At 47.9% G+C, this 27,471-nt stretch overlaps 1 protein-coding gene across 1 annotated transcript in view; it reads right to left on the reverse strand.

Annotated features, from left to right (window-relative positions):
- ADGRD1 (adhesion G protein-coupled receptor D1) overlaps nucleotides 1-17,166 on the reverse strand; it is a 124,676-nt gene extending 107,510 nt beyond the window's left edge. Inside the window, exons 1-9 of the mRNA XM_036393616.2 lie at nucleotides 16,801-17,166; nucleotides 16,668-16,704; nucleotides 13,793-13,876; nucleotides 8,481-8,603; nucleotides 7,967-8,146; nucleotides 6,599-6,847; nucleotides 3,764-3,831; nucleotides 2,468-2,623; nucleotides 578-637 (exon numbers count right to left, since the gene is read on the reverse strand). Coding sequence (XP_036249509.2) covers nucleotides 578-637; nucleotides 2,468-2,623; nucleotides 3,764-3,831; nucleotides 6,599-6,847; nucleotides 7,967-8,146; nucleotides 8,481-8,603; nucleotides 13,793-13,876; nucleotides 16,668-16,704; nucleotides 16,801-16,869 — 1,026 coding nt within the window. The 5' untranslated portion in view covers nucleotides 16,870-17,166. The remainder of the gene's footprint in view (nucleotides 1-577; nucleotides 638-2,467; nucleotides 2,624-3,763; nucleotides 3,832-6,598; nucleotides 6,848-7,966; nucleotides 8,147-8,480; nucleotides 8,604-13,792; nucleotides 13,877-16,667; nucleotides 16,705-16,800) is intronic.
- Between the last annotated feature and the right edge of the window lie 10,305 nt (nucleotides 17,167-27,471).

Consider the following 27,471-nt stretch of genomic DNA (forward strand, 5'->3'; position numbering starts at 1 on the left):
AGCAGGACGGGGCCAGGGACCGGGCAGAATTGCTTCTGACAACATCTAGAGATTGGTACCAGGTCGAGCACAAGCTGAGACACTGCAGTTCAGCCTTTCTCTCATCTTTATTCAAATGCTCCTCAGCAGAAGAGCAACTTTAACCCTCCAGGCTGAAACTTGATTCATAAAATCTCAGAGTTAATGCATGTTTCAGTGAAAAGGAAACCTGTTTTATCTGAAATCCATTTACACCAGAGATGATCAAGGATCTGACACTAAGAACTTAAATCAATTAGACATCTTTTTGTCTCAAAAGCATTTTGGGCTTCAATGAGACCTCCCTGTGCTTTAGCTTCTCCTTCTCTCAGTTTAAAAGCTCTCTCTCCTGAAATCTGTGTTGTCTTAAGATTCAAGCAAAAAAACCCCAGGAAATTTCTGGATTCACCCTGCAGGTCTTTCATCAGTGACAGATGATAAAATAAGTCATAGTGCCAAAAAATCCCAGCAAGTGAAATAATAGTGACAGCCATTTCAGTATCATCATGTGGATTTGTGCAACTGCGGGAAATCACCAATCTGAGCCCATTTCTCTTACCTCTGGTCCATCAATCCAGTCAGACAGTAACAGGAAATCTTCAATAGCTTTTAAAAATGCCTGAAAGACAAATAAAACTCGATTTCTTATTGATCAGCTACATCTCCTGGCAGGGCAGATCTCTGCCAGGATTTTCTCAGGGTCACGTTGGGGTGACAAACCCACTCCCATTGCAGCCACAGCTGCACCTCTGCCTGCCAGCACCCTCAGCATGTTCTGTGTCCCTTCCCAGGGTGACAATGACTTCACTGGCAGCCCCAGCACGGTGTAACTGCCCAGGTGCAGCCACCACAGCTGAGCTAACCCCGGGACTGAGGCTGAAGGAATTATTCTCCTGTTTTGCCTAAACTCATGTGGCATCTGTAGAACCATGGAGGCTTGGAAGGGACCTTAAAAATCCTCTGATTCCACCCTGTGCAGCCTGGCCTGGGGCACTGCAGAGTGGGACAGGCTCTGTCCCAACAGGGCTGGGGAGTCCTGCTGCCATGGAAGGGGAAAAGGGAGCACAGAAAACTGCACTGAAAATTAAAAGAGAAAACCCACGTTTCCAGCTTTAACTCACCCATTAAAAAGCCTTCAGGGAATGAATAAGTGAAGTTCCACAGTGAGATGTGGAAGACACCACATAACAAACCCAAGTCAGACTTGTCAGAAGCGATTCATTATAATGTGCGTCAGTAATCAGAGAGTTTATTGCACATCACTTAAATCAAATTTCCTGGTGCTGTGAGGCGTACACAATCAGGCAGAGATAACTGCACAGAAAATCTCATGCAGGCTCAGTGGCTGTCTCTCAGAATTAGCTGCAGACAATGCAGAGCCTCACATCAATCAGGCAAATGACAGGGCTGCTGTGTATGAGCAGACTCTTGTATTTGTGTCCCAAACCAGCTCTGCTAAAGATAATCATGGCCCACGTTTCTGCCTGCAAATCGCTGTGGTGGCACACAGAGCAGCCCAGACAGGGACTGCAGTGGTGTGGGAAGCAGGTACGGGGTCGGGCAGGATGCTGCAGCCACAGCCACGGAAATATTCCGGGAAAACAAAGGAAACGGCGAATTAAAGCTTTTCAGAAGGGCTTTTGCTGCATATTACACTGTGATCCGTGAAATCCAAGCTTTAGAGTTTGCAAATGCTAAGCTTTTAACGCAGTCTCTCAGGCGCTGTCCCTGTGGGTTTCAGGAGGTTTATTTGTATTTTTTGTCTGACTAAAGCGCCCTTGTCACTCTGGAATTACCCTCAGGCTTAGGGGAACAATCAGCAGCAGGGCCAGAGCTGATTTCTGCAATAATGGCTTGGCAGCTGCTGGAATCGGGGAATTAGATGCCCATCACTTTCCAGCACTGTTATAACTTTATGTTAGTGGGACACGGCCCTTGTTCTCAGCTCACACTGCAGAAAACACCCGCTTGCTTTTCCCCCTCTGTGGAATGGCCTGGATAAAATAAACTCCTTGAGCCCATTTCAGAGGAGATAATAAATAAATAAAATAAACTCCTTGAGCCCATTTCAGAGGAGACAGTGACTCCCCCATCTCCCTGGGCAGGCTGCCCCAGTGCTTGAAACCCTTTCAGAAAAGGGTTTTACCCTAAAATCCAACTGAAGTCTCCCGTGGCACCACCTGAGGCCATTTCCTCTTGTCCTTGATGTTTGGGAGAGGAGATCCAGCCCCTCAGTGCCTTCCTTGCTCAGGACGGGTCCAAAGGCATAAAGGACCATCTCCAGGGAGATTTCAGACATTCAGAGAGACATTTCAGCTCTGCTCAACTCCTGCTGCTCCCTAAAGAGCCGCTGCTCCTTTCACAGGTGCTGTCTGCAGTGAGCAGAGCCTCTCCAAGCTGCCCTGGACGTGCCAGGCTCCCCTGGGAGCTCACCTGGGGCCCCACTCACCTGGGCCAGGCTCAGGGCCGTGTGCTGGGCCAGGGCTTTGCTGGGCAGGCTGGAGGACACGTTCTGCAGGTGCCCCAGCAGGGACAGGGCCGGGGGGGAGCTGCCCCTGTGCTGGCTCAGCGCCGCCAGGACGGGCTGGTAGGCGTCGGTGGGGAGCTGCAGTGGGGCAGAGAACAGCACAGGACAGCCAGGTTATCCACAGTGCCCTCAGCAGGGACAGAAATCAGCACAGGACAGCCAGGTTATCCACACTGCCCTCAGCAGGGACGGAAATCAGCACAGAATATCCCAAATCATCCACACTGCCCTCAGCAGGGACAGAAATCAGCACAGAATATCCCAAATTATCCATACTGCCCTCAGCAGGGACAGAAATCAGCACAGAATATCCCAAATTATCCACACTGCCCTCAGCAGACATACAACATATCCCAAATCATCCACACTGCCCTCAGCAGGGCAGAGAACAGCACAGGACAGCCAGGTTATCCACAGTGCCCTCAGCAGGGACAGAAATCAGCACAGGATATCCCAAATTATCCATACTGCCCTCAGCAGGGACAGAAATCAGCACGGGATATCCCAAATTATCCACACTGCCCTCAGCAGGGACAGAAATCAGCACAGAATATCCCAAATTATCCATACTGCCCTCAGCGGGGCAGAGAACAGCACAGGACAGCCAGGTTATCCACACTGCCCTTAGCAGACATACAACATATCCCAAATCATCCACACTGCCCTCAGCAGGGACAGAAATCAGCACAGAATATCCCAAATTATCCATACTGCCCTCAGCAGACATACAACATATCCCAAATCATCCACACTGCCCTCAGCAGGGCAGATAACAGCACAGAATATCCCAGATTATCTGTATGGGCCCCCCCGTGGACACAACTCAGCACATAATATCCCAAATTATTCCTACTGCCTTCAGCAGAGACACAATTCAGCACAGAATATCCCAAATTATCGGTATGGGCCGAAGGAGGGAAGGAAAAGGAAAATTATCAAAATGGTTTTTAGCCTCCTATATTTTCAAAGTTAACAGTAATACTTCAGAAGTTGCTACTTTTAAAAAAAAAATTTTAATGTAGTAAATATCTTATTTAACAGGGAATTTCCTTTGTGTTCCCACCTTCCCATAGTGGCTAAAACTTCTGTCCAAAGGCACTTATAACTGGGGTATGAAAAGAAGTGCCATTAGCAGAAATGGGGCAGGGAGGAGTAAATCAGTGTAACTCTGATTTCTGCATGTTGTGCCATTATGGAGGGGTCTGAGCTCTGTCCTACCACAGAGGGGTTTGTTGTGGTTGTCATCAGAGACCAGGGAAGTGTTGAAGAGAGCAGCACTTGCACACCTGGGGAAATACAAACACAAATGAGGCTGTTACAAATCTGGATTTCTTATATCAGATACATAATATTATATATATATATATATATATATATTCATTCCCACCTCAGGCTGGATCAGTTCCAACTGAAAGCAACAGATTTCTGTGGACTTTATTTATTTCCAGTAATGTAGCCACACAGCCTTGTTTAAAAAATATAATTTTCTGATGCTGTCATCAGTTTTATTCCATCATCTTATTACAGATGAGCATTGCAGTAGTTGAAGTCTTACATACCTAAATCTTGGTTTGCAAACAGGAAATTTCAAGTGTTATATCTCAATAAAAAAGGTCAAAGGTACAGTTACAACACTGACATCCATCTTTCTCCTCCAGCTTCTTCCCCAACATTTACAGAAATTCTTTAAAGTTTGGAGTTATTTTAAATCCTCTGCCTTATCAGAAATAAATGATGATCTGTGGACAGCTCTGACAATGTCATGGAAGATCTTGTTTTATTTCTGTAAGTGAGACAAACTGGGACTGGGACCCTGGAAAAAGGAGGGTGAAGCCCCAGCTCCCATTCCCAGCTGCTGGAGCTGACTCAGATCTCGAGGCTGGATTGTCCCAGTGCCAAATAAAATCACACCCACAAGGGCAAGCTCGGAAAGGCTTTTGCCCATCAGAAATCTGTGCTATCTGAATGTCTGAGAAACATCCAAAGCCAGTGGAAATACTCCCAGTGCTTGCAGCAAAACTGAGGAACCCCCACATGGAAGAGCAGGGGTAGAAATGGTGATGAAAACGACCATATGAGCATGGCAGAAATGATTTGTCAAGACAGAGAGAATAAACTTGATTCTGGATGGCCTTCAGTCGCTCCATTTAAAGAGCATTGATTCCTTTCTGTGATAAGGGATTTATTACTCATTTGTGATAGAGGAATCAAATTTTCTTCTAATCTACATCTGACCAAGGGTTATTATTTGCCAGGGGTGTGGAGTCTCAGTGCAATCCAACATTAGCTGCATCCACAGGACCCGTTCCTCTCACGGATCCAAAAGGAACATGAGCATTCATTCAATTACAAACCAGGCTGTCCTATTTGCTTATGTCAAAGCATATTACCCTGCTTCAACCCTGCTAGAAATCCCCCAAAATCAATAAATAGATATCATAACCTTTCTACCTCTGCTCATTACTATTGTAATACCCATTGCTTCCTCTGAGAACATTCTAATTTCATACATTAAGTGGGAAATTTTATAAAATCCAATCAGTCTATTATTTTAAAGAGAAAAGCCAAAAATTAAATTGCCACATTTCCCAGGTGCTCCAAAACACTTGATCACATTAAAGCAATGTTGGCTAGGAATTCTTCTGTCTAATTAAAAAAAATATATACCTGGCATCCCTTTACATTTGAATTTCTAAGCCCCTGGAAAATACATATCCAGCTTCACTTTCAATTAAGAGGCATACATTTGTTTTTCACAGCATTCTGATAGTTCCACATGACACTAAAAAACCTGTGGAACCAGGGTTTAGGAGAAAAACCCATCAACAGGGCAATTAATGCCATGGAAATTGCAGTAAAGTCACAGGTGCTCACAGCATGAACACCCCAAGGCACAAATCAAGGAGTTTGGGATGCAGCCTCCTGAAAATCAGCCAGGATTAAAGGTGGGGTGCAGGCAGAATTCTGCACAGCTCTGGAAAAATCTGGATTTAGCAGAATTGGAGCTCCCAGCACTGATGTGCAGAATCAGATTTGGGGCCCAGAGGGAAGGAGAGGGAGCAGAGCCCTGCACAGGATTTGATTCCCTGGGAGGACCTTCCCGGTCTGTCAGAGGGCAGTGCTGGGAGCCCACAGGGTTAAAAAGGGGTTAAAAAGGGCTCTCCCTGTGTTTATTCAAGCCATTCCTCCCTGGCAGCGGGACAGGGCACACGTATTGATGAATTGAGGAAATTTGAAAATCTGCTGCTCTGGGGTTTGGCAGCAGAACATTCTTGTGGAGCTGCATTAATCACAGAGGGTGATAAATGGGACAGTGTTATAGTAACCCTCATTGTTGTCAAAGATACAGCAGCCAAATACAAAAGCATTTTTTCCACCATGACCAGAGCATTATAAACTTTTTAAAGATTGAAAACTATGAAAAGTGAGCAGCCATTTCTCTCAGGTGCCCTGCCCAGCCCAGCCCCAGCCCCACTCACCCACAGTGGCAGTGAAGCAGTGGCACCTCGCGCGATCTGACCTTTGCTTGTGGCCTTTTTATGATTGTATTTTAATACTGGATAAATCCTCCTTGTTAATCAAACTGGCTGATTAATTTATAACACAAACTATGAAAAGTGAGCAGCCATTTCTCACAGGTGCCCTGCCCAGCCCGGCCCCAGCCCCACTCACCCACAGTGGCAGTGAAGCAGTGGCACCTCACGTGATCTGACCTTTGCTTGTGGCCTTTTTATGATTGTATTTTAATACTGGATAAATCCTCCTTGTTAATCAAACTGGCTGATTAATTTATAACACAAACTATGAAAAGTGAGCAGCCATTTCCCAGAGGTGTCAGGCACACCCTGCCCCTCTCACCCACGGCGGCAGTGAAGCACTGGCGCACCTCGCGCGGGCTCAGCGCTGGTCTGATCTGTGCTTGTGGCCTTTTTGCAGTTGTATTTTAATACTGAGTAAATTCTCCTTGTTAATCAAATTGGCTAATTCATTTATAACACAAACTATGGAAAGCGAGCAGCCATTTCTCCTCACAGGTGCCCTGCCCGCACTCACCCACGGCAGCAGTGAAGTACTGGCGCACCTCGCGCGGGCTCAGCGCCCTCTCCCAGATCACAAACTCGTCGAAGGCGCCGCTGACAGAGCGTGGGGCTGCTCCCTCCGTGCCCAGCAGGTCAGGGCTGGCGTCCCCATAGTCATAGAACACCTTCCCCTCGGGGTCCGTGGTGCTCAGCGTGCCGTTCACGTACACCTTCAGGCCTTCCCTCGACCGCCAGGTGAACAGCACGTGGGTCCAGTAGGGACCTGCAAGGCAGCAGAGGCACAGCAGGGCTGGGGGCAGCTCCATCCAGAGCTCCCTGCTGGACTCTCCCTGCCATGGAGCTGCCAGGGAGGCCAATGGTGAGCCATGGGATGCTGGTGCTGTGCCCATGAATCCTCACCCCTCTGGGGAAGCCCATGCCTGGCAGGATGCCCTCAGCCTTGCCTGAACCTGGGCTCACTGCAGCTCCATAAATTCCCCCTGCTGAGTGCTGCTGGCTGGGATCTGAGGGCTCTTCACTCCTGCCTCAAACTCAGGCCAGAGAGAGCAGCACAAGGACTGCAAGAGCTGGAGAACAAGCACATAAACCACTCAAGAGTTCTCACCATTCCCTGGTTATGCTTGAGAGCCAGAAAACACAATACTCATTTTCACTTGGACTGGATAATCCACAAACGTGTGAATTATTCTTGCCGTTTGCAGCTTTTCTCTTAAAAGAAGATTTCTGAACTGATTCATTAAGGTTTATGAAACTGCTACCGTGAGTCCTATTTTAACAATGTACAGGCAGTCAAATTAGGGCCAGAAAATATTTATGGAATGCCATTAGCATTAGGGGAAGACCAGCATTTGTTCCAGTCAGTAGATATTAGTGTTCCCCAGCAAGGCACAGTTTAGACAGAAGCAGTGAGATATGTGATACACCAAAATGTTTATTAATGCTATGGCTTGGCACAGGAAACCTGGCACTCAACAGAAACAGAATCATGAAGGCACCAAAGAGCAGTCAGAGAGTTTCCAAATAAAGGCTGAATTCAGCAGGGAGCAGCCCTGGGGTGCCCTGGGAGCTGCCAGGGATGAATCTGCATTCCTGGCTCCTGTTCCCACTCAGACGTGCAAGAACCACAGGAGTCAACGAGGACTCAACTCCAGACCCCTCTGCAAGCTGGGCCCAGGGGCTGCTGGCCATGGCCAGTGTTCTATAATACATCACTGCTTTCCTTTTGCATCTTATCCTCTGTTCTCAGCACAGAGGCCTGTAGCTATTTTATACACCCCCTTCTCTTTCCTCAAGTTGTGCTCTTCTCACCACCTCTGTGTGCAGGAAAAAAGCAAAGTGCAAGAAAGAAATCTGGTGTTTTTTTTAAATACAGAAACTTTACCTGGTGGGCTGAAGCTTGCTTTCCACTTCATCATTGCATTTCCCCGCGTGTAGAACTCCACGGAGCCCTCGCCTTCGTTTGAGCAGATTTTGAAACCGCTGGAAATCACTCGGCCTCCAGAGGCAGGGAGCAGCTTGGCCTGCTGGTCTTGGGTCTTCCAGAAGAAGGAAAATGTTACCCCTGAGGAAAGCAAGGGAGAGGAGACGTGAATGAAAAAACCGAGCGCAACTGAACATTTCCAGTGTGCAGAACACAGGCAGTGGGGATGCCTTTGAGCACAGATCATCTGCTGGCATAAACCAGGACAGCATTTTTAAAATCAGCAAAGCCCCGGTTCTAATTTAACCTGCAGTTAGAAAAGGCTAAAATTTCAGCAATCAACACTCAATTGTCTTAGAAGTCAACAAAGCGTCAAGCCTCATTTTTAGATTTCATTCCAAGGAGGAAAGAAACAATGATTATTGAATAATTTGGCAGCAAAAGAAGAGTCAATCACAATGAACGAGTGTCTCACCTTCAGGCCCACAAGCCTCTGGATTACTGATGCAGGAATTTCTGTAGCTCCCAAAGAAGAGAAAGGTGACTCCTTTCTTTTCAGTGACATAAATCCCTTTGTTCACCATCCCTTCTACAATATCTAGAGCAAAAGCAAAATCCAGTTTAACATTCACATAAAGGAAAACTTCCTGGAAATGTGATTTTAGCAGCCTGCTATAGCTCGGATGTTTATCTGGCTCCAACTGTCTGGCTTTGTCACTTGCTGTTTGTTTTCCTTTTTGGTGTTTTTGTTCCAGCTTGCCAGTTTTGTGTGTTCAGTTTCTTTGTTTGTTTCCATTTGTCAGTGGTTTGTTGTATTTTTAAAGACCACACAGACACCTCTTTGATTTCAGGTTTGTAAATATTATTACACTCATATCCACTCAGCTCTGTGCTTAACTAAGACTGACAGAACCCATACACCCAAAAATGATTATTTTTGAGTAATCTGAGTAAACTTTACGCTTTGCAGAGTTTGGAATGCCAGACCCTTCCTAGAGCTGTCTTACTACGTTAGGCTGAGCCAGCAAATAAATTCCTTCACCAATTAAAACGTAACAAAATAGTGTTTCTTTTTTTTCATTTTTTGAAAGGGCAAGCTGGTGATCAAACTCGTTTTCACTGAGAAATAACTCAGTGAAAGATCCCTGACAAGGTGCACTCAAAGACAGAAACAGATCTGCTGTCAGGCACGCTCTGCTGGGCTGTCCTTGGCCCCTGGAAGGGCAATTGCTTTATCCAAAGGGATAATGACCATTTATCCAATGGGGATAATGACCATTTATCCAATGGGGACAACGACTGATTTGTTTGTGATTTCCTCGTGTTCCCTCCCAGAGAACAGCACTGGTGGTCCTCTCCCACCAGCTGAGGCACAGGAATCTCTCAGCACAGAAACCTGGGGCTGGTTTGCTGCATCACTGACCTCACCAAGGCCTGAGTGCAGCTGACAGAGGGTGATGGGGAGCGTTCCTGTTTGTCCTGGCTGATTTCAGCAATGCACACAATGGGAAACCACAATCAAAAATCACAACCAAAACCTCCTGCTGGGCTGAGATGCCTGCAGAGAGCAGAGAATGTTGGATTGCTGTTTCTGAGCGGACAATGTCAGGTTTTGGTGGAGGATTTCTGCTCCCACCGTTCTTGGGATGGAATTTCTGCAAGGGCTGTGAGGGTTCAGAACGCTGGGTTTGGGACCTTCTTCAGAATTTCTTCTGGAAAAGCATTGAGAAGAGCTGCTCTGAGGGAGCTCTGGCATGGGAGACATTTTCCTTTCCTGAATGAATGCAGGGAATGCATGTTTCAATGCTCTGTTTGCTCATCCCAAATCCTCATTAAAACATCAGTTTTCAGGTATCTTTCCCTCCTTTTGAGGAAGAAACCATCAAGTCCTGCCTCTAACTGACAGATAAAATTCAGTTCCTTTTAAAAATATGAGTGTGCACTATGGGGTAAATCAAGCATTTCCAAACTCCTCCCAAGGCACCTGAATTATAAATTTCCCTCTCTGCAGGGAAATTCCCATAAGGTGACGCATTTCTGTTCCCCCAGCCCTTCCTTGCCATGGGTGTCACTCTGTGATGTTCATACTGAGCACACTTTATTATGTGAGAACTATGCAAATGGTCTATAAAGCAGATAAGAGAGGACTGGAAGGAATTAGGGTCATTTGAAGTTCATCATTAATAATGCTCCCATTTGCCAGCATACTTTTACTGTTAGAGAGTAAAAAAATAGTGGCTTTAGTATTGCAATATAAAAGTGTTACTGTCTGAGCAGCCCAAGTGACAGTTTCACCACTTCCATCCTTCTCCCCAGGTCGGGCTTCTGACAGTTTGATGTCAGTTAATACCTAAGGCACAGTGGGCACCAGGTCACGTTTCAACTGCAGCTCCACAGCACAAATGCAGTTCCTGAAATTAAGCGACTTTAAGCTGCTGTAGCTGCTTTCCAGTCTGCCAGGCTCCTGCCTGGGACTTGGCAGTTTCTGGGTGTGGATGTTCAAAAAATTAATATAAGGACATAGATAGAAATATTTGCTTCTCATTAAGAAAACAAACAAACAAAAAGCCAAAACAAACCATCATGTTAACCCAAGTTGTTGTGACTGACAACACCTCACTGCCAGGCTTTGCAAATCTGCTTGCATTTGTCTTTCTCAACATGTCCTCTAAAACTATTACAAACCAGTGAAAAACAGAGGGCTTCTTTTCCATTTTAGCCTTGAAAGACAAGAAAAAAAATAACCTGCTTATTCTTATATGTTCCTCTGAAATGTCACCTCTGCTTCTTTTAAGCATAATATTATTTTTTATAGATTTTGGAGGATCCCTGGGGCCCATCCTCCTATGGGATTCACGTGGGGATGCCTCTTCCAGAATTCCAGCAATGCAGGTAACACTGCAGGGCTGCTTTTCCAGCAACGTGTGACAGTGAAAAAATAATAATAATAATAATAATAATAATAATAATAATAATAATAATAATAATAATAATAATAATAATAATAATAATAATAATAATAATAATAATAATAATAAACAACGCTAACAACGCTTTTACCACACGAGCACTTGAACCCAAACCCAGAGTTCACTCTGAATCCGAGGTTACAAGAACCATCCACACCTGAGAAATGCAGAACAAAAAACCAGCAAATCCTCACCTACAGTTGCAGAGAAGTTAGAGTAGGCAGAGTCATTGGTATTTACAAAGGTAGAGTTATGGGGAGGAAGCACAGTGAAGTTGTGGATTCTTAGAGCTGGGTGGAACAACAAAAGAAAACAAGCAAATGAGCAAACAATGAATAAACACCACCAGCAATGAATTGGCCAGTTCATATCTCTCACACAGCACAAATCACAGATCTGCTGATTGAGATTTGCCCTGGGCTCCACCTGCTCAGGGAAAGGCAGAGCCACTGGAGGAAGGTTTCCCTCCGGTACTGAGCAGAGAAATCTGTAAAATCCCAGCTGGAGATGGAAAAATGGGCCAGGCTCTGCTCATTTGTGCCCAGAGAGCAAATCAGAGCAACGGGCACAAATCAAAATACAAGAAACTCCAGCCAAATATCAGAAAACCTCCAACTTTTTTATGTCTGACCATAAGGTTTTATTCTGTTTTTTTTTTTCTCTGATTTTGAAAATTTAACAGTATCTTGCACACTGTAATTGTTTACCCTGGGCAGGCAAATAAAGCCTGATGAAAAGCCCATGAAAGTAGATGGAGAGACATTGATTTGGCATTTAGACCAACTGAGCTCACAGAACAAAAAGACAAATGCTCTTAGGAAAAGAAAAACACACACAAAAACCTCCAGGTAAAAATGCATGGCAATCAAGGGGCCAGATGAAAAACCTGAGCACGGCCACTTTCCTTTTATTTGCTATATTTTGAGCTGATTGTTTCCTTTCAATTGCTGCTAGTGCTGAGATTTCCAAAGCATTAATTTGCCGCCACACTCTCAGCAGACAAATGCTTTGAGAGATATAAATCTGGCTTCACACACAATGACTTCAACAAATAAAATGGATTAACGTGACAGACAGATCATGGTGCTTCAAGGATTTAAGAGGAGAAACATGGAATGAAAATAATTGCATGATCTGATGAGTGGAAAAACAAGGCAGGCTCTGCAATGAACAGAAGAGTGGTGTAATCAGAATGGAGCCCAAACCAAGCAAATTGTCACCTGGAATAGATTGCAACAATAAAGCACACTTTTCTTGTATATCAAAGTGAAATATCAGACAGATAAAACCTCTGCTGGAGGCAGCTGAAATGATACCTGTGTCTGATAAGGCACAACATAGACAAGTGGGAGGAACCTGAGCCATCCAGTGCAGAGAGAGCTCAGCACTGCCAGAGCTGCACTGCAGAGACAAACACCTCTGGCTACTGAGGCCCCTGCAAGAAAAAACCCACCCAATTTGTGCAGCAAAGTGCTGCAGCTGGCTCATCTATAAATTTCTTTATCACCATGTTGTAATGGGAATCCAAAGAGATTGCTCCTGTGAGCCAGAACCCTTCCTGCAAGTGAAGGTTGGTAGGAGCAGGAACTTCATCTGTTCTGCTTTCTCTCTTCCAAGACACTGAAATATTTCTGAATTTTGCTGGAGTAAAATTTAACTAAATTTGAGAAACAATCTAACATCAATTGTCCTTTTGCAAGAGCTGTATTTTACATATATCATTTTCCAAACAGCTCGGTTGTAATGTGACTGCCAAGACAGTGCTAGATATGGAGCACTTCACTCTTTTTGAAACCACGTGGAGTCCAGGGTCAGAAAATTACTTTAACACACTTTGAGAGAACTTATGTGGCAACTTCTGTGAGCCAAATTATTGTTCTCTTGCAGTCAGGAGGAATGCTGCCATCAGCTCCCAATGGAAGCAGAATATTGCCCAGATCTATTTCTGGTCAGGCAATTCCATTCCTTTCAGAAATGTTGGGGAAAGAGGACAAAGTTTAGGCTGAAAACACCTGAACACCTCTCCAATGAAGGGATTTGGATATTCACAGATCAGAGATTGATATTGCCACTTCTGGCAGAAGGTTTGGGGAACGCTCTGGGGATGCACAGCAGCACATCTGGAGCTGGCCAAGGTGTCAGCAGGGCAAAATCAGCTCCTGGGGAGTCCTGGGGAGCCTGAGCCTCCAAGGGACAGAGCTCAGCTCACTCCTGGGGAGGGAGGGACGCCCCCACAGCTCGGGGGGACAGCCAGGGGCTGCACCTCCACCCTGGGAGCAGAAGTGCCATTCCCTCTGGCTCACATAGTCCCAGCCTGGCTCACCAGGAACAGCTTTGCCTCGGCAAATCTCTTCTGATTTTGCCCAGCTGGAAAAAGAATTTAACTTCTATCAGCTCACACTGCAATAAGGAAACTCCCAAAGGCAGATAGGAAGGTGTGGGCTCTCATCTGGACACCTCTCACTCGTTTTTGTCTGTAGAGCTACACAAACATTCAGAATGCCTGAGCAGCTCGGGCACTGAGCTCCCCCAAAGCCAAAGGAGAGACCCCTGAGAGCACTGGGGCCAGTAACAGTGTGATCTCAGTGGCTCCTTGGATCACAAACCTCTTCTCTTTATAACCTCAGCAATGCACACCCAGCCCATAAAACCTCGGAGAACACTCCACAAAAATCAGAAATCACAAATACAACATCATTTGGGTACGGGAGCCCTGCAAACACATTAACTGGGGAAAAACCCCAACCTCTGAGCTACAGAAGTGACCCCCTTTGCCATCTCCTGCAGGCAGGCACGGAGCCAGGGAAGGCCTTGGTACCTCCGTTGGTGTCCCGGAACTCGTGAATTCCATCCACATCTTCCAGGGGCCAGTAGTGGGAGGCTGATGCCAGGACTTTGAACCCTTTCAAGAAACACAGGTCGGGAGATTATTAAATTAAAAAGAGCAACAAGGTGTGTAACAAGTCTCCACAGAAAATAACCATAAAAGAGGTCGAAAGGTTAAGTAAACCGAAATATTTTATGTAAATCAAGCGTGGCACACAAGCGAGGCCATAAATCAGAGCAGCAGAGTAGATTAAAGCCTTATCACTGATTAACCACTGCAGAAAACCTGCTTCTAAATCCCAGCTGATTCTCCTTCTAATTGCACCTAAAACGTGTCACAATCTCTGGCTAAACCTCTGCTGGTGAACGTGGCAGCATCCACTGGGGCTGAGGAGTCACTCCAGGGCAATTCCAGATTTTCCCGAGGTTTGGAGCCCTGGGGATGCCCAGGGGGGGTTCAGAGCACCCATCCCTGCTCCTGGGGGCACCAGGGCAGCTGGGCTATCCTGACAGGAGCTGCCAGGGCACCGAGGGGCTGAAGGAACAGCTCCCACCTGCCTCCAGAGCCTTCCCTGCACCCCAAACCCTGAACCCCCTCTGGACCTCATGGGAACCTTTGGTTTTCCTGCAGTTCCCCTTTCCAGCAGCTTCTCAAGCTGGCAAAGGCCAGAGCCTGCAGGTTTCCAGTGCCATTCTGTCTGTACAGGCTGATGGACCAGAGCTTGAACAAGTTCTGGGACCTGGGCTCACTCAAACTTAATCAGGAGCAGGCTGCCCAAAACAACCAAATTTTCTGTCAAGATAACAATTCTATTTTAAGGGTAGAGCATTACTAGTGTACAAAAACATGACTTGTAATTTCTTACTATCTTGCTTGCTGCAAGAAACCCTTTATTTACAAAACAATTAATTTAATGAGATGTGATGAAATGAATGCAGCATATCCTACAGCTAAGAAAGTTTGGGAAAGGTGACACAGATACAGAAGTTTTTCCACAGGTGCTCCATCATGCATTTCATCCCACCAGCCCGGGCTACTGGGACAACACAAAGGGTAACAGGGACAAACAGAGCCAGGCTTCCTATCACACCACATTTCTTGTTCTCTGCCCTGCAACCATTTTCCACCCCAAGCAATACCTCAGGAGCCTGAGGTGTGGAGCTGACAGGAAAGTCTGTCAAACCCCACTTGAGGTGTCAGACACAGCAAACCCTCCCCACACCTGCTGTGCACATTAACCCGAGGCAGGAGCTGTGTCCTTGGCCTCATCCCACACCTTTCTTCACCTTGCAGACCAAACCCTTTTGCTGTTTGATGCTTGCTCTGTCCTTGTCCTTGATACACCAGAGTTTTGTACCACGAAGGTGCAAAAGCTTCAATGAAGTGCCTGATGCCCCCCTGGAGAGCCCCTTGATGGCCTCCATCCTCATGGTGCAGTTTCTGAGGTGCGACACAGATGTGATCCTAAGATTTATTTCTTTATTTTGAGCGCAAAGTTGATAAAATTGCTAAAGTTCACAAAAAGCAATTGCAGGCCTGAAGAAACAGAACTCCAAGTTCTGCATCTTGTGAGGGTACAAGAACTACCCAGACTCGCTTCCAAAGTCAACCACGGCAGAGATATCTAACAAATGATTCATAACTGAATTCATTAATTCAGCATCTATTCTTAGCCCACCTAACTCAGTGTTTGCTGTTGCCATAGAGGCTTTCCCTCAGGAAGGGAGCAGAGTACAGGCAGATACGATGGGGATGTCCCCTGGGAGGGAAATGGGATCTGTGGTTCTCCATGGCCTCTGGGTGCCGGGAGGGCCCAGAAGGGCCCAGCTGGCACTGCCAGGACGAGGGCACCGCCAGCCTCGGAGCACGGGCACCCACACAAAACAAAATCCGAAAATTCCGGGCAAGCCCAGCTCAGCTGAGACCTCTGGATCAAGCACTGGCTGCCCTGAATGTAAAACCCTTCCACAGGCAGTGACCCCGCTCAGGAGAGGCCTCAGGGCTGCTCCAAACCTGCGGCAAACCCTGCAGCCCAACCCAGCCCGTGGGACTCCCACCTGGGGCAGCAGGGTTTCCCCTTTGTTCACCAGCCAGAAGCCACAGAATTTCCTCGTTTTTAGGAAAGAGGACTCTTTTTTTTTTGGTGGAGCAGAAGCCATTAATTACTCCTTCAACAGACGTGGCCTCTCCCCATCGCTCTGCCTTTTACTTGAGAATAATTACATGTGGTGAAAGCTGAAAAAGGCAACCCAGGGCTGGCAAAGCAGTAAAACTGTACTTGCACACCACCATGAGGCTTGAGGTTAAACTATTTATATAAACAGAGGAATTCTGCAGTTGCACACACAAACCCTTCTGAGCTCTCAGGGAGTTTTTTTACGTTGGAAACAGATGAGAAATCCTTAATCTGCTCTGTGACTGATTTAAACCCAAGTGTGAGGCTGGGAGGAGGGGAGAGGAGTTGAAGCCACGCCAGAGAACAGCAAAGTGAACAAACTGGCACATCCAACTGCTCATTGCTGAACCAAAAACGCTGAACAGGGGGGAAAAGGGAAATAGTCTGTGCAGAGATCTGATTCAGAAACTCACACTCAGGAGAGCGAGGACAGGACTGTCCCACACACCAAATCCAAGGCATTTTCCTCCAAATGTGTTTGTGTCAGGATATTCCGTGGGTGGGGAACTGAATTCACAGCGCCCGTACAGCCTGACACTTTGGACATCACACCTTTAATGCAGGCTGGCACTCAAACATGGGCTCAGCTTCTTTGGGGCTACTACGGAAATAAAAAACCCCAGAAACCGCAAAAAAAGCCAATAAATTCTCAAGCGCATTGTCAGAAAAGGGAAGCAGAGCATTCCTTACCTGGGTGTTTGGGGAGCTGGGAATGGTTCCCGTACACCTGCACATAAAACACCACACAGTGAGACACGGCCAGGCAAAACCCGCCACGAGGAGCCCGAGCACCCCTCCAGACTGAGAGGATTCCGAGCATTACCTGATATTTCTGCTGAAATAAAATCAGCAGAGAATAATGGCAACAGAGCAGCGAGAACAAACTCTCCATGGTCTACGCAAGGTTAAAAGTACAGCCGAACTCAAACTCCTGTAAGATTCCAATCATAAGTTTTCCTTTGCGACTTTTGGTATCAAAAAGGACATTTTCCACGCAGGTTCAAAAGGTCCATTCCTTCAGTGCTGGCAAAAAATCCCTCCAGACCCTCCAAGCGTTGTTTTCTTGCTTCACCCCTCGGTATCTTCATTTAACTCCGAATAAACTCCCGTGACCGCAGGAAAATTCACAGAAACGCGCACCAAGCGCCGCAGTTGCGCTGTCCCGTGGCAAGAAGCCCAACACCTCGATCCCAGCGTGTGCCGAATAGAAAAGATCTGGTTCGGGACTTTCTGTCCGCGTCCGCGCTCCCCGGCCCCGAGCGCTGCCTGCGACCCCGGAGAAAACTCCTCGATGGCTCCCGGGTGCGCTCAGACGGGCTGAGATGGTCCGAAACGAGCCGAAACGGTCCGAAACGAGCCGGAATGAGCCGAAACGGTCCGGAATGGTCCGAAACGGTCCGGAATGGTCCGAAACGAGCCGGAATGAGCCGAAACGGTCCGGAATGAGCTTATCTGCAACTTTCTGTCCGCGGTCCGTGCTCCCCGCGGCTCCGCTCGCTCCGAGGCGCTGCAGGGAGAGAGAGCCCGGGAAAACGCCCTGTCCTCTCCCAGGTGGGCTCAGACGGGCTGAAATGGGCTGAAATGAGCTCAAACGGGCCGAAAAGATCTGGTGTGTAACTTTCTGTCCGCGGTCTCCGCTCGCTCTGGAGGCGCTGCCTCGCTGAGCCCCGGGGGAAACTCCTCGCTGGCTCCCAGGTGGGCTCAGGTGGGCCGAAATGGGCTGAAATTACCCGAAATGGGCTGAAATTACCCGAAAGGAGCCGGAAGGGGCCGAAAGGAGCGGCGGGAGCGGGACCGGGACCGCGCCGCTCCCCAGCCCGCGCCCTGCGGTGATGTCAGCGCTCCCCGCCTGCCCCGTCCCACCCCGCTCCTTCCCATTCCTCTCCACTCCTGTCTATTCCTCTCCACTCCTGTCCGTTTCTATCTATTCCTTCCCATTCCTCTCCATTCCTTCCCACTCCTGTCTATTCCTCTCCACTCCTGTCCATTCCTCTCCATTCCTGTCCATTTCTATCTATTCCTTCCCATTCCTGTCCATTTCTATCTATTCCTTCCCATTCCTCTCCATTCCTATCCATTCCTCTCCACTCCTGTCCCTTTCTATCCATTCCTATCTATTTCTGTCCATTCCTATCTATTCCTGTCCATTCCTGTCCCTGTCTATTCCTCTCCATTTCTCTCCACTCCTGTCCCTTTCTATCCATTCCTCTCCATTTCTCTCCATTCCTGTCCGTTCCTCTCCATTTCTATCTATTCCTCTCCACTCCTGTCCCTTTCTATCCATTCCTCTCCATTCCATCCATTCCTATCCCTGTCTATTCCTCTCCATTTCTCTCCATTCCTGTCCCTTTCTCTCCATTCCCGTCCCGGTCCCGCCGCTGGGAGCGGCCCCGGCAGGGAGGGGAGCTCCCCAAAATCCGCACCTGGGAGCGATCAGGGCCACACCCAGCCCAGCGCCCGCAGCTCAAACAGCTCCGAAACCTGACACCTGTTTGTTAGAAACAACAACGGACACCTGTTTGTTAGAAACAACAAGCTCAGGCTGTGTTTCTGTCCGAAGAAAGCTTTAAAAGCACTGATTGGAATCACATGGCACTCCCAGGGATTGGTTTTACCTGATCTGTACCAAGCTTGGGAAACTGAGGCATTCCTCATCTCTCCGGTTTCCTCGCACCTGCACAAAGCTAGGGAAAAGCTTCTGTAGTTGCTACTTTGCTTCCTGCTTTAATAAAAATAATTACATGTAAGTATTTTATAACAGTCTCCCAATTACACTCAATGTCACAATTAACCAGCATTTTCCATGTAAAGGAAAAATAATAGCTAGAACTAGCTGATATTCTTAATTTTATTTACTCTTCTGTGATACAGCCTTGTTTTCAGTTCTCTCAAAATTCTTTATCTTCAGCCAAAGAAACTGAAAAACTCATATTTTAAACAAAATTTGATAAGCTTTCCATCCCTGTTAACTTCTTCCCTGCATTTCCCTACCAACACTCTGTACCTGTAGCTGTTCTACTCTCCTGTATGGAGATATTCTGTCCCAATTCTACTCTCCTGTATGGAGATATTCTCTACCTGCACCTGTTCTCTACCCTCACCTTTTCTGTTCCCCTTTCTGGACATTCCACAGCCCTGAGCCCCTCACACTGCGTGGATGCTCTGAGGTTGCCCAGGTTCAGTGCTACAAAATTTCAGTGTTGAAATAAAATCTCAGTTTTGTTTGCAATCCTGATTTTGGGCCCATAAAAGAAGAATTTTGAAAATTTTGAATTTCAGTTCCTACAAAAATGAGTGATAGCCAGGCTGGCTTTTGCCTACTTCCCTCCAGCTTTTTTGAGAATTCCTCTCTCATTAGTGTGAGCCACAATCTCCTGCATATCCTGGGGGAAGAGGAGGAATTCTGTGTAAACCCTATAGTGACAAGAAGAGCAATTCTTAGAAATAACACAGAGCTGCAGCTAAAAATCCTGAGAAAAAACTAAAATGTAAAAAGAGAAAGACAGGAATTTGAAATATTTGCCAAGAGGGGCCTGTCAAGGGACAGAATATGCTTACCAAAACAACTGCGAGGATCCAAGCAAACAAGTTCCCTGCCAGAAATTTCTGCAGAAACAGCAAACTGCGAGCAGGCACTGGAGACTGCAGAAACAAACTCTGGATTTATCCCTGGCATGCTCTGAAACACCACCTGGAAAAGCCACGGAGCTCCCAGGACAGACTGGGGCAGCCCTGCAGGGCAAACGGGAGCCGCTGGGAGAGCTGGGCACCAGGGAGGCTTTGGGGAGCCCAGCAGGGAGCAGAGCTCCTTGGCTGTCCTGGTGGGGGCCTGGAGGTCCCTGCAGGCCCCTGTGAGCCCTTGCAGGTCCCTGGAGGCTCTTTCAGATCCCTGCAGGTCCTTGGAGGTCCTTGCAGGTTCCTGGAAGCCCTTTCGGGTCCCTGCAGGTCCCTGTGGGTTCCTGGAAGCCCTTTCGGGTCCCTGTGGGTTCCTGGAAGCCCTTTCGGTCCCTGCAGGTCCCTGTGGGTTCCTGGAAGCCCTTTCGGGTCCCTGTGGGTTCCTGGAAGCCCTTTTGGGTCCCTGTGGGTTCCTGGAAGCCCTTTCGGGTCCCTTTTGGGTCCCTGTGGGTCCCTGGAAGCCCTTTCGGGTCCCTGTAGGTTCCTGGAAGCCCTTTCGGGTCCCTGCAGGTCCCTGTGGGTCCCTGGAAGCCCTTTCGGGTCCCTGCAGGTCCCTGTAGGTTCCTGGAAGCCCTTTCGGGTCCCTGTGGGTTCCTGGAAGCCCTTTTGGGTCCCTGTGGGTTCCTGGAAGCCCTTTCGGGTCCCTGCAGGTCCCTGTAGGTTCCTGGAAGCCCTTTCGGGTCCCTGCAGGTCCCTGTAGGTTCCTGGAAGCCCTTTCGGGTCCCTGCAGGTCCCTGTAGGTTCCTGGAAGCCCTTTCGGGTCCCTGCAGGTCCCTGTGGGTTCCTGGAAGCCCTTTCGGGTCCCTGTGGGTCCCTGGAAGTCCTTTCGGGTCCCTGCAGGTCCCTGCAGGTCAGGCTGGAGTCAGGGCTGGGACAGGAGGCAGCAGAAGCTGCAGCTGCATTTGCCAGGAGAGGACAGCCCAGCCCTGGTGAAGCCTCTGGAGCTGACGCTGGTCAAAGCACGGGAGTGAGCAGGTCTGACCCTGCAGCACACAAACCATTTGCAATTTCACTTTTCTTGCCTTGTTCCCACTGGAATCGCCCATTTACCAGGTGAGAGCTGGTGCGTGACTGGGACTGAAAGGTTTCAGCAAACACCTCGGGAGGGAGGGGTTCAGAATCGATGGATTTTGCATAACAGATGGATAAATACTGTGGATTACAGCAGCTGCCTCTGGCCAGGCTGTCCGTCTGTCTGTCTGTCGCAGGCAGTGATTACAGCTGAGGGATCAGCACACATCCACTCACATTTACTGCCAGCCTTTCTGCTAATGCACACCCAGCTCAGCACTCGTGGGGTGATTTATTTAATTCACCTGCACAAATCACCGCACAGCTGAGTAAACTCGCCCAGCTGCCCTTAGCTCCGGGAGCTGCTCAGGTGCGCACAGGTGCAGTTTGGAGAGGTTTGCACCTTGAGCCATCGTTTCCCAGCCTCATCGCCTTCCCGGAGACTGAGGAACGTTCCCTTCTCCTTCCCTGGATGTGTCACCATCAATCCCCGGTAATGGTGACCCCAATTGGCCAAGCACGGAGATTCGCTCGGGAGCCCCTGGCCCCGAGAGCAGGAAAACCAAACCTCCCCCAGAGCCGGGAGATTCTTGCGTTAAAAATGGTGGAAAAAATCGATTCTTTCAGATATTGTCACCTTATCAATCTGCACCGATGCAGGGGATGGGGTGAGCCAGAAAAGGCTGAGCTGTGCTTCTCCTTAAGGTTTCCAGCACACGAGTTCTGCTTTCCTGTGGGAAGTGCTTCTAAACCTGCAAAGAGCCATGAAAGTGCTGGAAAAACCCTTAGAGGCAGCAGGAACGGAGGGTTTACAGCTCTGCCCTGCACAGCACGCTCTGAAACACCAGCTAAATACCCTGTGAATGTCCATAACGCCCTCCCAAGTACCCTAAATACCCTGTGAATGTCCATAACACCCTCCAAAGTACCCTAAATACCCTGTGAATGTCCATAACGCCCTCCAAAGTACCCTAAATACCCTGTGAATGTCCATAACACCCTCCCAAGTACCCTAAATACCCTCTGAACATCCACAGCACCCTCCAAAACACCCTAAATACCCTGTGAATACCCAAAACAGCCTCCTAAATATCCTAAACACCCTCTGAATATCCACAGCACCCTCCAAAATATCCTAAATTCCCTCTGAATACCCAAAACATCCTCCTAAATATCCTAAACACCCTCTGAATATCCACAGCACCCTCAAAAATATCTTAAATATTAAATATTAAATATCTTAAATATCTTCTGAATACCCAAAACAGCCTCCAAAATACCTAAAATACCCTCTGAATAGCCTAAATACCCACTGAATATCCTAAATACCCTCTGAATATCCACAGCACCCTCCAAAATCCCCTAACAGAGGGTGGCCACTGCATGGCTCCACTCCCCAGGACAGATCAAGTCATTAATGATGTTTTGATCGAGTCATTAACGATGTTTGGGTCAAATTGTAATTAACAATATTTTGGTCGAATTGTAATTAACAATCTGATCTTTTGGTGGAATTCCCCAGCCCATCCCATGAGATCCCTGAGCTGACAGTGCTGGGAAGGACAAATGGAGCAGCTCAGATGGAGAAAAGGAAAACAAACACAAACCCTGGAGTTAACTCAACGAGGCCAACGCTAGCAGGGAAAAATATTTTTCTAATTATGAATATGAGAAGTTGCTGGAGGATGCCAGAAAACAAAATACCGCGTTTTGGCAATGCAATTTAGGCCTAATCAAATGAAAATGGTTTTATTGTGCAACATATGTAATGTTAAGCTGGTTTTCTATTTATATATAGATAGATATTCCTTATGAAAACATGAAGACATTGATGATTCAAAGACCAACTAAGCAGGTAGACAAAACCACACAATAAATTATACATTTAAAGTTCCCCTAAATGAGGTCCCAGTTCCTATCAGAGTTATTGGATTGGCCCTTTTATTGTCTATTTTCTGTTCATTGGACATCCTTTGCATCTTGATAGTGCCTTGAATATCTGACTCCATGTGCTGAAGGGAACATTAGATTTTTGCTAAGCAGTTTAGGATTTTGTGCCAATCTCAAAGATTTAATTTAATCAAATCTTTGATTATCTGAGTCTTAATGTCAAGCTTACATAAAATTGGATAATTGTATAAATACAATGTTTTACAAATCCTTTTTTTATGTGATTAAGCCGAATCCTTTTTGCCAGAAGCCTCTGTGTGTAACTGGGTACGTTCTGTGTCCACTCGGGTACTCAGATCTTCCTAATCACACAAATACTAAAATAGTGTTTATAATATTATATGATAATGATGAATAATCCCTAAACGGTGACAAATGATGCCCCTGGGATTCGTGGCAGCTTTTCTGCTGCAGTTTCACAGCTCTGCCTCCTCTCTCCGGGGTAGGAGCAGCTCCCTGGAGGCCCCGGTGCCTGCAGAGCTCCGCAGAGCCCGGGGAAGGCGGCGGCAGCCTCGGGGATGGCTCCTGAGGCATGGACAGCACTGCCCATCCCGGCACTGCAGGCCTGCTTTGGGGTGTCCTGCTTTGGGGTGTCCTGCTTTGGGGTGTCCTGCCTCAGATCGGTGGGAAACGCAGCCAGGGCTGGGACAGGGACCAGGGACCAGAGCCCAGAGCCCAGCACAGGCCCCAGCTCCGGGGATGGCTCCTGGAGGAGCACCCGGGCTCCTCACTGCCCATCCCGGCACTGCAGGCCTGCTTTGGGGTGTCCTGCTTTGGGGTGTCCTGCTTTGGGGTGTCCTGCTTTGGGGTTCCTGCCTCAGATCGGTGGGAAACGCAGCCAGGGCTGGGACAGGGACCAGGGACCAGAGCCCAGCACAGGCCCCAGCCCCGGGGATGGCTCCTGGAGGAGCACCCGGGCTCCTCACTGCCCATCCCGGCACTGCAGGCCTGGTTTGGGGTGTCCTGCTTTGGGGTTCCTGCCTCAGATCGGTGGGAAATGCAGCCAGGGCTGGGACAGGGACCAGAGCCCAGAGCCCAGAGACCAGAGCCCAGCACAGCTCCCAACCCCGCGCTCTCACTGGAACCTCAAGAGCCGCCACACCTGAGATGCGGCTCCTCACCGAAGTTAAAGGCACGGAAACAATTCCAGAACAAGCCCCTTCCTTTCAGAGCCTGGCTCCGGGGCCAACACTCGCAGCAAAGCCAGCACAGACTCTGCCCCACAGCCCCTCTGAGCCCGGGGCTCCCGTGGGTTGGGTCCTCACCCTGCTCCATAACCTGAACAATCACTCACATCCTTCGCTGGAACAGCCATCCCAGAGATCCCAAAATCACAGGACACACCCTGGAATCGTGGAACTGCCTGAGAACATCTTTTCAAAACAATAAACGAAAGAAAAGAAAATCGCATTTGTATCTGCCATTGTTCTTCATGCACACTGCAGGAAAGTGAACTGGAATAAAATCAACCATTCAAAATGGGATTTAGACTATGAAAATGGATATGATATGGAGATCAAAGAAATCCCCCTTTCTTTTTCTGGAGGATTTGTCAATCCCTCAGTGATTTTCATAGGCTCCTTAGAGAAATGTCATTTTCAGATGTCATTGCAGCTAGAGAGGATTGATGCAACCTGATTCATATCCCTCTTAATTACTTAGAAATTCTGATTTTTCAAGAGATTGTTTCCCTTCTGGGCTCTGGGATGAAGAGCAGGAGATGGAAACAGCAAGGAATACCCAGCACACCAATCTGTAGAGTTATATATGGAGAAACAGCTCTGTGGCCAGGCCAGTACCTGTGGAAATGGCATTACAAACTCAGCATGTCAGATTTGCAACAGCCAGGGATATTTGCCATGTATTCAGGAGCAGGACTTTTTGCTCAGAGAGAATAAAACCATTAATCCCCTGCTAGAAGTGAACCACTGGGAGCCCCCATCCACTCCACAGGTGGAAATTAAAATACAAATAAGCCTGGAAAGTGCTTTGGTGATGAACTAAATCTGCTAGGATTGTTTTCTCATCAGTAATATCTGCTGTGTTCTGCTGAGGCTGCCAGGCCAGCACAGCTCAGAGGCTCAAAGGGCAAAACTCAGCTCAGCTGAAAGAATCCCAAACCTGGCAAGAGGAAAATGCTGAAAGCCTTTCAGGCTGCAACACAGAATATCCCGTGTGCCTAAATCCTGTTCATCTCTCACCTGTTACTCAAGGTCCCTGCATCAGCTGCTCAGCAGTTAATGGATGACTTTTTCCCCAGGTGAAGCTATACTTTATTTCAATGTCAGTTATCAATATGTTGGCTGTCTGCCTGTAATAAGCTCTGATTTTAACAGTTCTTCACATAAATGTGATGAATTGTGGGAAGGATGATGGTGCTGCCTGCGCTGTGCTGTGCCGACAGCGTTAGGGTGGAGGAATCCACCTGCAGTGCTCGGTCAGGGTGCGTTTCACGCTTCTGGCGGATTTCACCCGTAAAAATCAATGTAGAAATTCAAAAATCAACGTAGAAATGTAAAACTCAATGTAGAAATGTACAAATGAGCGTCAAAATCCATTTCCGAGGGGACCGAGAGCCGCTGGGCGGGCGGCGGCCGCCACCGCGTGGCCGAAATGGGAACTGCAGCGGGGTCCGGGGCAGCGCTCGGAACGGTCCAGAACAGACCCAGAATCAGCCCGGAACGGCCCAAAATCAGCCCGGAACCACGCAAAACCGCCCCCAAACCGGCCCGGAACGGCCCAAAATCGTCCTGGAACGGCCCAGAACCGACCCAAAATCAGCCCGGAAAAGCCCGGAACCGACCCAAAATCAGCCTGGAACGGCCCGGAAGCACCCAAAACCGGCCCGGAACCGGCCCAAAACCGGCCCGGAAGCACCCAAAATCAGCCCGGATCCGGCCCAAAACCGGCCCGGAACCGGCCCGGCGTGGCCCCGCCCGCTCAGAGGATCGACACCCCCCGCTTCACGGGAAAAGGGCATTAATTAATTAATTAATTAATTAATTAGTTGTGCAGTGACCGCCTGGTGCCCAGGACACGGCCGCCCCCCCGCCCCACCGGAGCCGTTCGGTGTTCGCTCCGTGAGCTGAGAGCTGCTCACGGCCGCTCCGAGCCTGCCGAACCTGCAGGGACCCGTCCCAGGCAGCTCCTCCGCTCACAAACCGGGCAGGATTCTCACTTGCTGGGCTCTGCAATAAGTGCTATACCTACACCTCGGTATTCCAGTAAAACAAGACATCCAGTACAAGTAAGAAATAAAAGTACCAGATCCAGAATCAAAAGACAATGAATAATGACAAAATTGGCAATTCCTTGTTAATTATGGCCCACCTTTAAATTTATAGCTGCAACAAAGCTCTCTGGCTTGAGCTCTTTCCCTAAAACCTGCCCAGAAAACCCAGGAATCTTTGTTTTTTTCTTTTTTTTTTTTTTTCAATGCTGTTATCCATTGAAAAAGTCTGACAGGAAAACTGACCTTTGTATTCTCAGTCTAACCAAAACACACAGTGCTCCCCTCCAGTGCTATTTTTGAAAGGCACCAAGATGGAAAAATCCCACGAACAAGTTACCTCTGGCTTTGTGCAGTGGCAAGTTCATAAAGCAGGAGGAACAGGAATTATTATCACTGCTGGGAAATCAGACTGGAGCAGACTGTCCGCTGAAAAAAGTTCAGCACAAAACCCATTTATTGTTGACTTAATTTGCTGTCTTTGGCTCAGCACTTTGTACAGAGACTTGAAAGGCTGCGCTGGGAAAGGTAAAATCAGTGACTTTTCAGCAATCACAGGAGGAGGGACACTGGGTGAAGTTTTCTTCTTTGATGTTACAGATCACCACAACCCTGAGGAGCTTCCTGTTTACGACTCTTTTACGGTTGGTTTTCAGTCCTTGCTAATAAAGTGTCAACACAGAAATAGGCAACTGCAAGCAACCCATAATTGCCTGCTAGAAACCTGAACTACATTAACGGCGTTCAATTTTGAATGTTTGTACTAAATATACTAAAACCACGAGTTTAGAGAGATCTACTAAAACTTCTGGTAATGTTAATAGGAGGGTACCTGCATTATTTAAAATCAAGAATTAACAAGGACTAAACAAATGCTGCAAGTGGGCTTAGCTCCATTCCCAGAACACTGCACATTGAAGATTCCTTTAGAGCAGGATGAGCATTCCTATGGAGATGCACTGAGATTAGAGCCCAGCTCCCAGGTTAGGGCAGTCTCCAAGCAGCTTTTCCTGCAGGAACCACCCCAAGGAGAGGTGTCAGGCAGGGAGCTGTGACAGTGACACTGCTGTGACAGTGACACTGCTGTGACAGTGACACCGCTGACACGCTGTCCAGCCACACCAACTCAAGTGCAGGGCTGCTGCTGCTGCCTGTTCTCCCTGAAGTGTGCAGCCCTGCAGGAGGGTTCTGTGCTGGTTTTGAGCAGCTGTTTCCAGAAGGGAGAGCCTGACGGCACAAAGCTACCCCGGATCACCCAGCAGAGCAGCAGCCAAGGCAGCAGGATTAGCCAGGACCTGCACAGGAATTAGTAACACCACAGGCAAAGGCCACAGCACAAGTTAGAGCAGGATTATGCAGCAAGGAGAGTCAATGCAACATCAAGTGGCAGTTTGTCCCTTTACAAACACCGAGTGTACAACATCCCTCATTTTCACCCAGGAGCTTCAAATCTTAAACACTTCTGAGTAGCCAATAAAACAAACCAAAAACCCCAACGCCCAAGAATTCCCAAACTGAACTGAAAAATTACTCCTTTAGAGCAATATTGCACAATAACCATAGTCCAATTTTTGCTACCAGGCAGCAAAAGCTGAATATTGAAGTAATTCATGTACACAAACATGCAAG

The sequence above is a fragment of the Molothrus ater genome, chromosome 18, assembly GCF_012460135.2.
Source record: "Molothrus ater isolate BHLD 08-10-18 breed brown headed cowbird chromosome 18, BPBGC_Mater_1.1, whole genome shotgun sequence".
NCBI lineage: Eukaryota > Metazoa > Chordata > Aves > Passeriformes > Icteridae > Molothrus > Molothrus ater.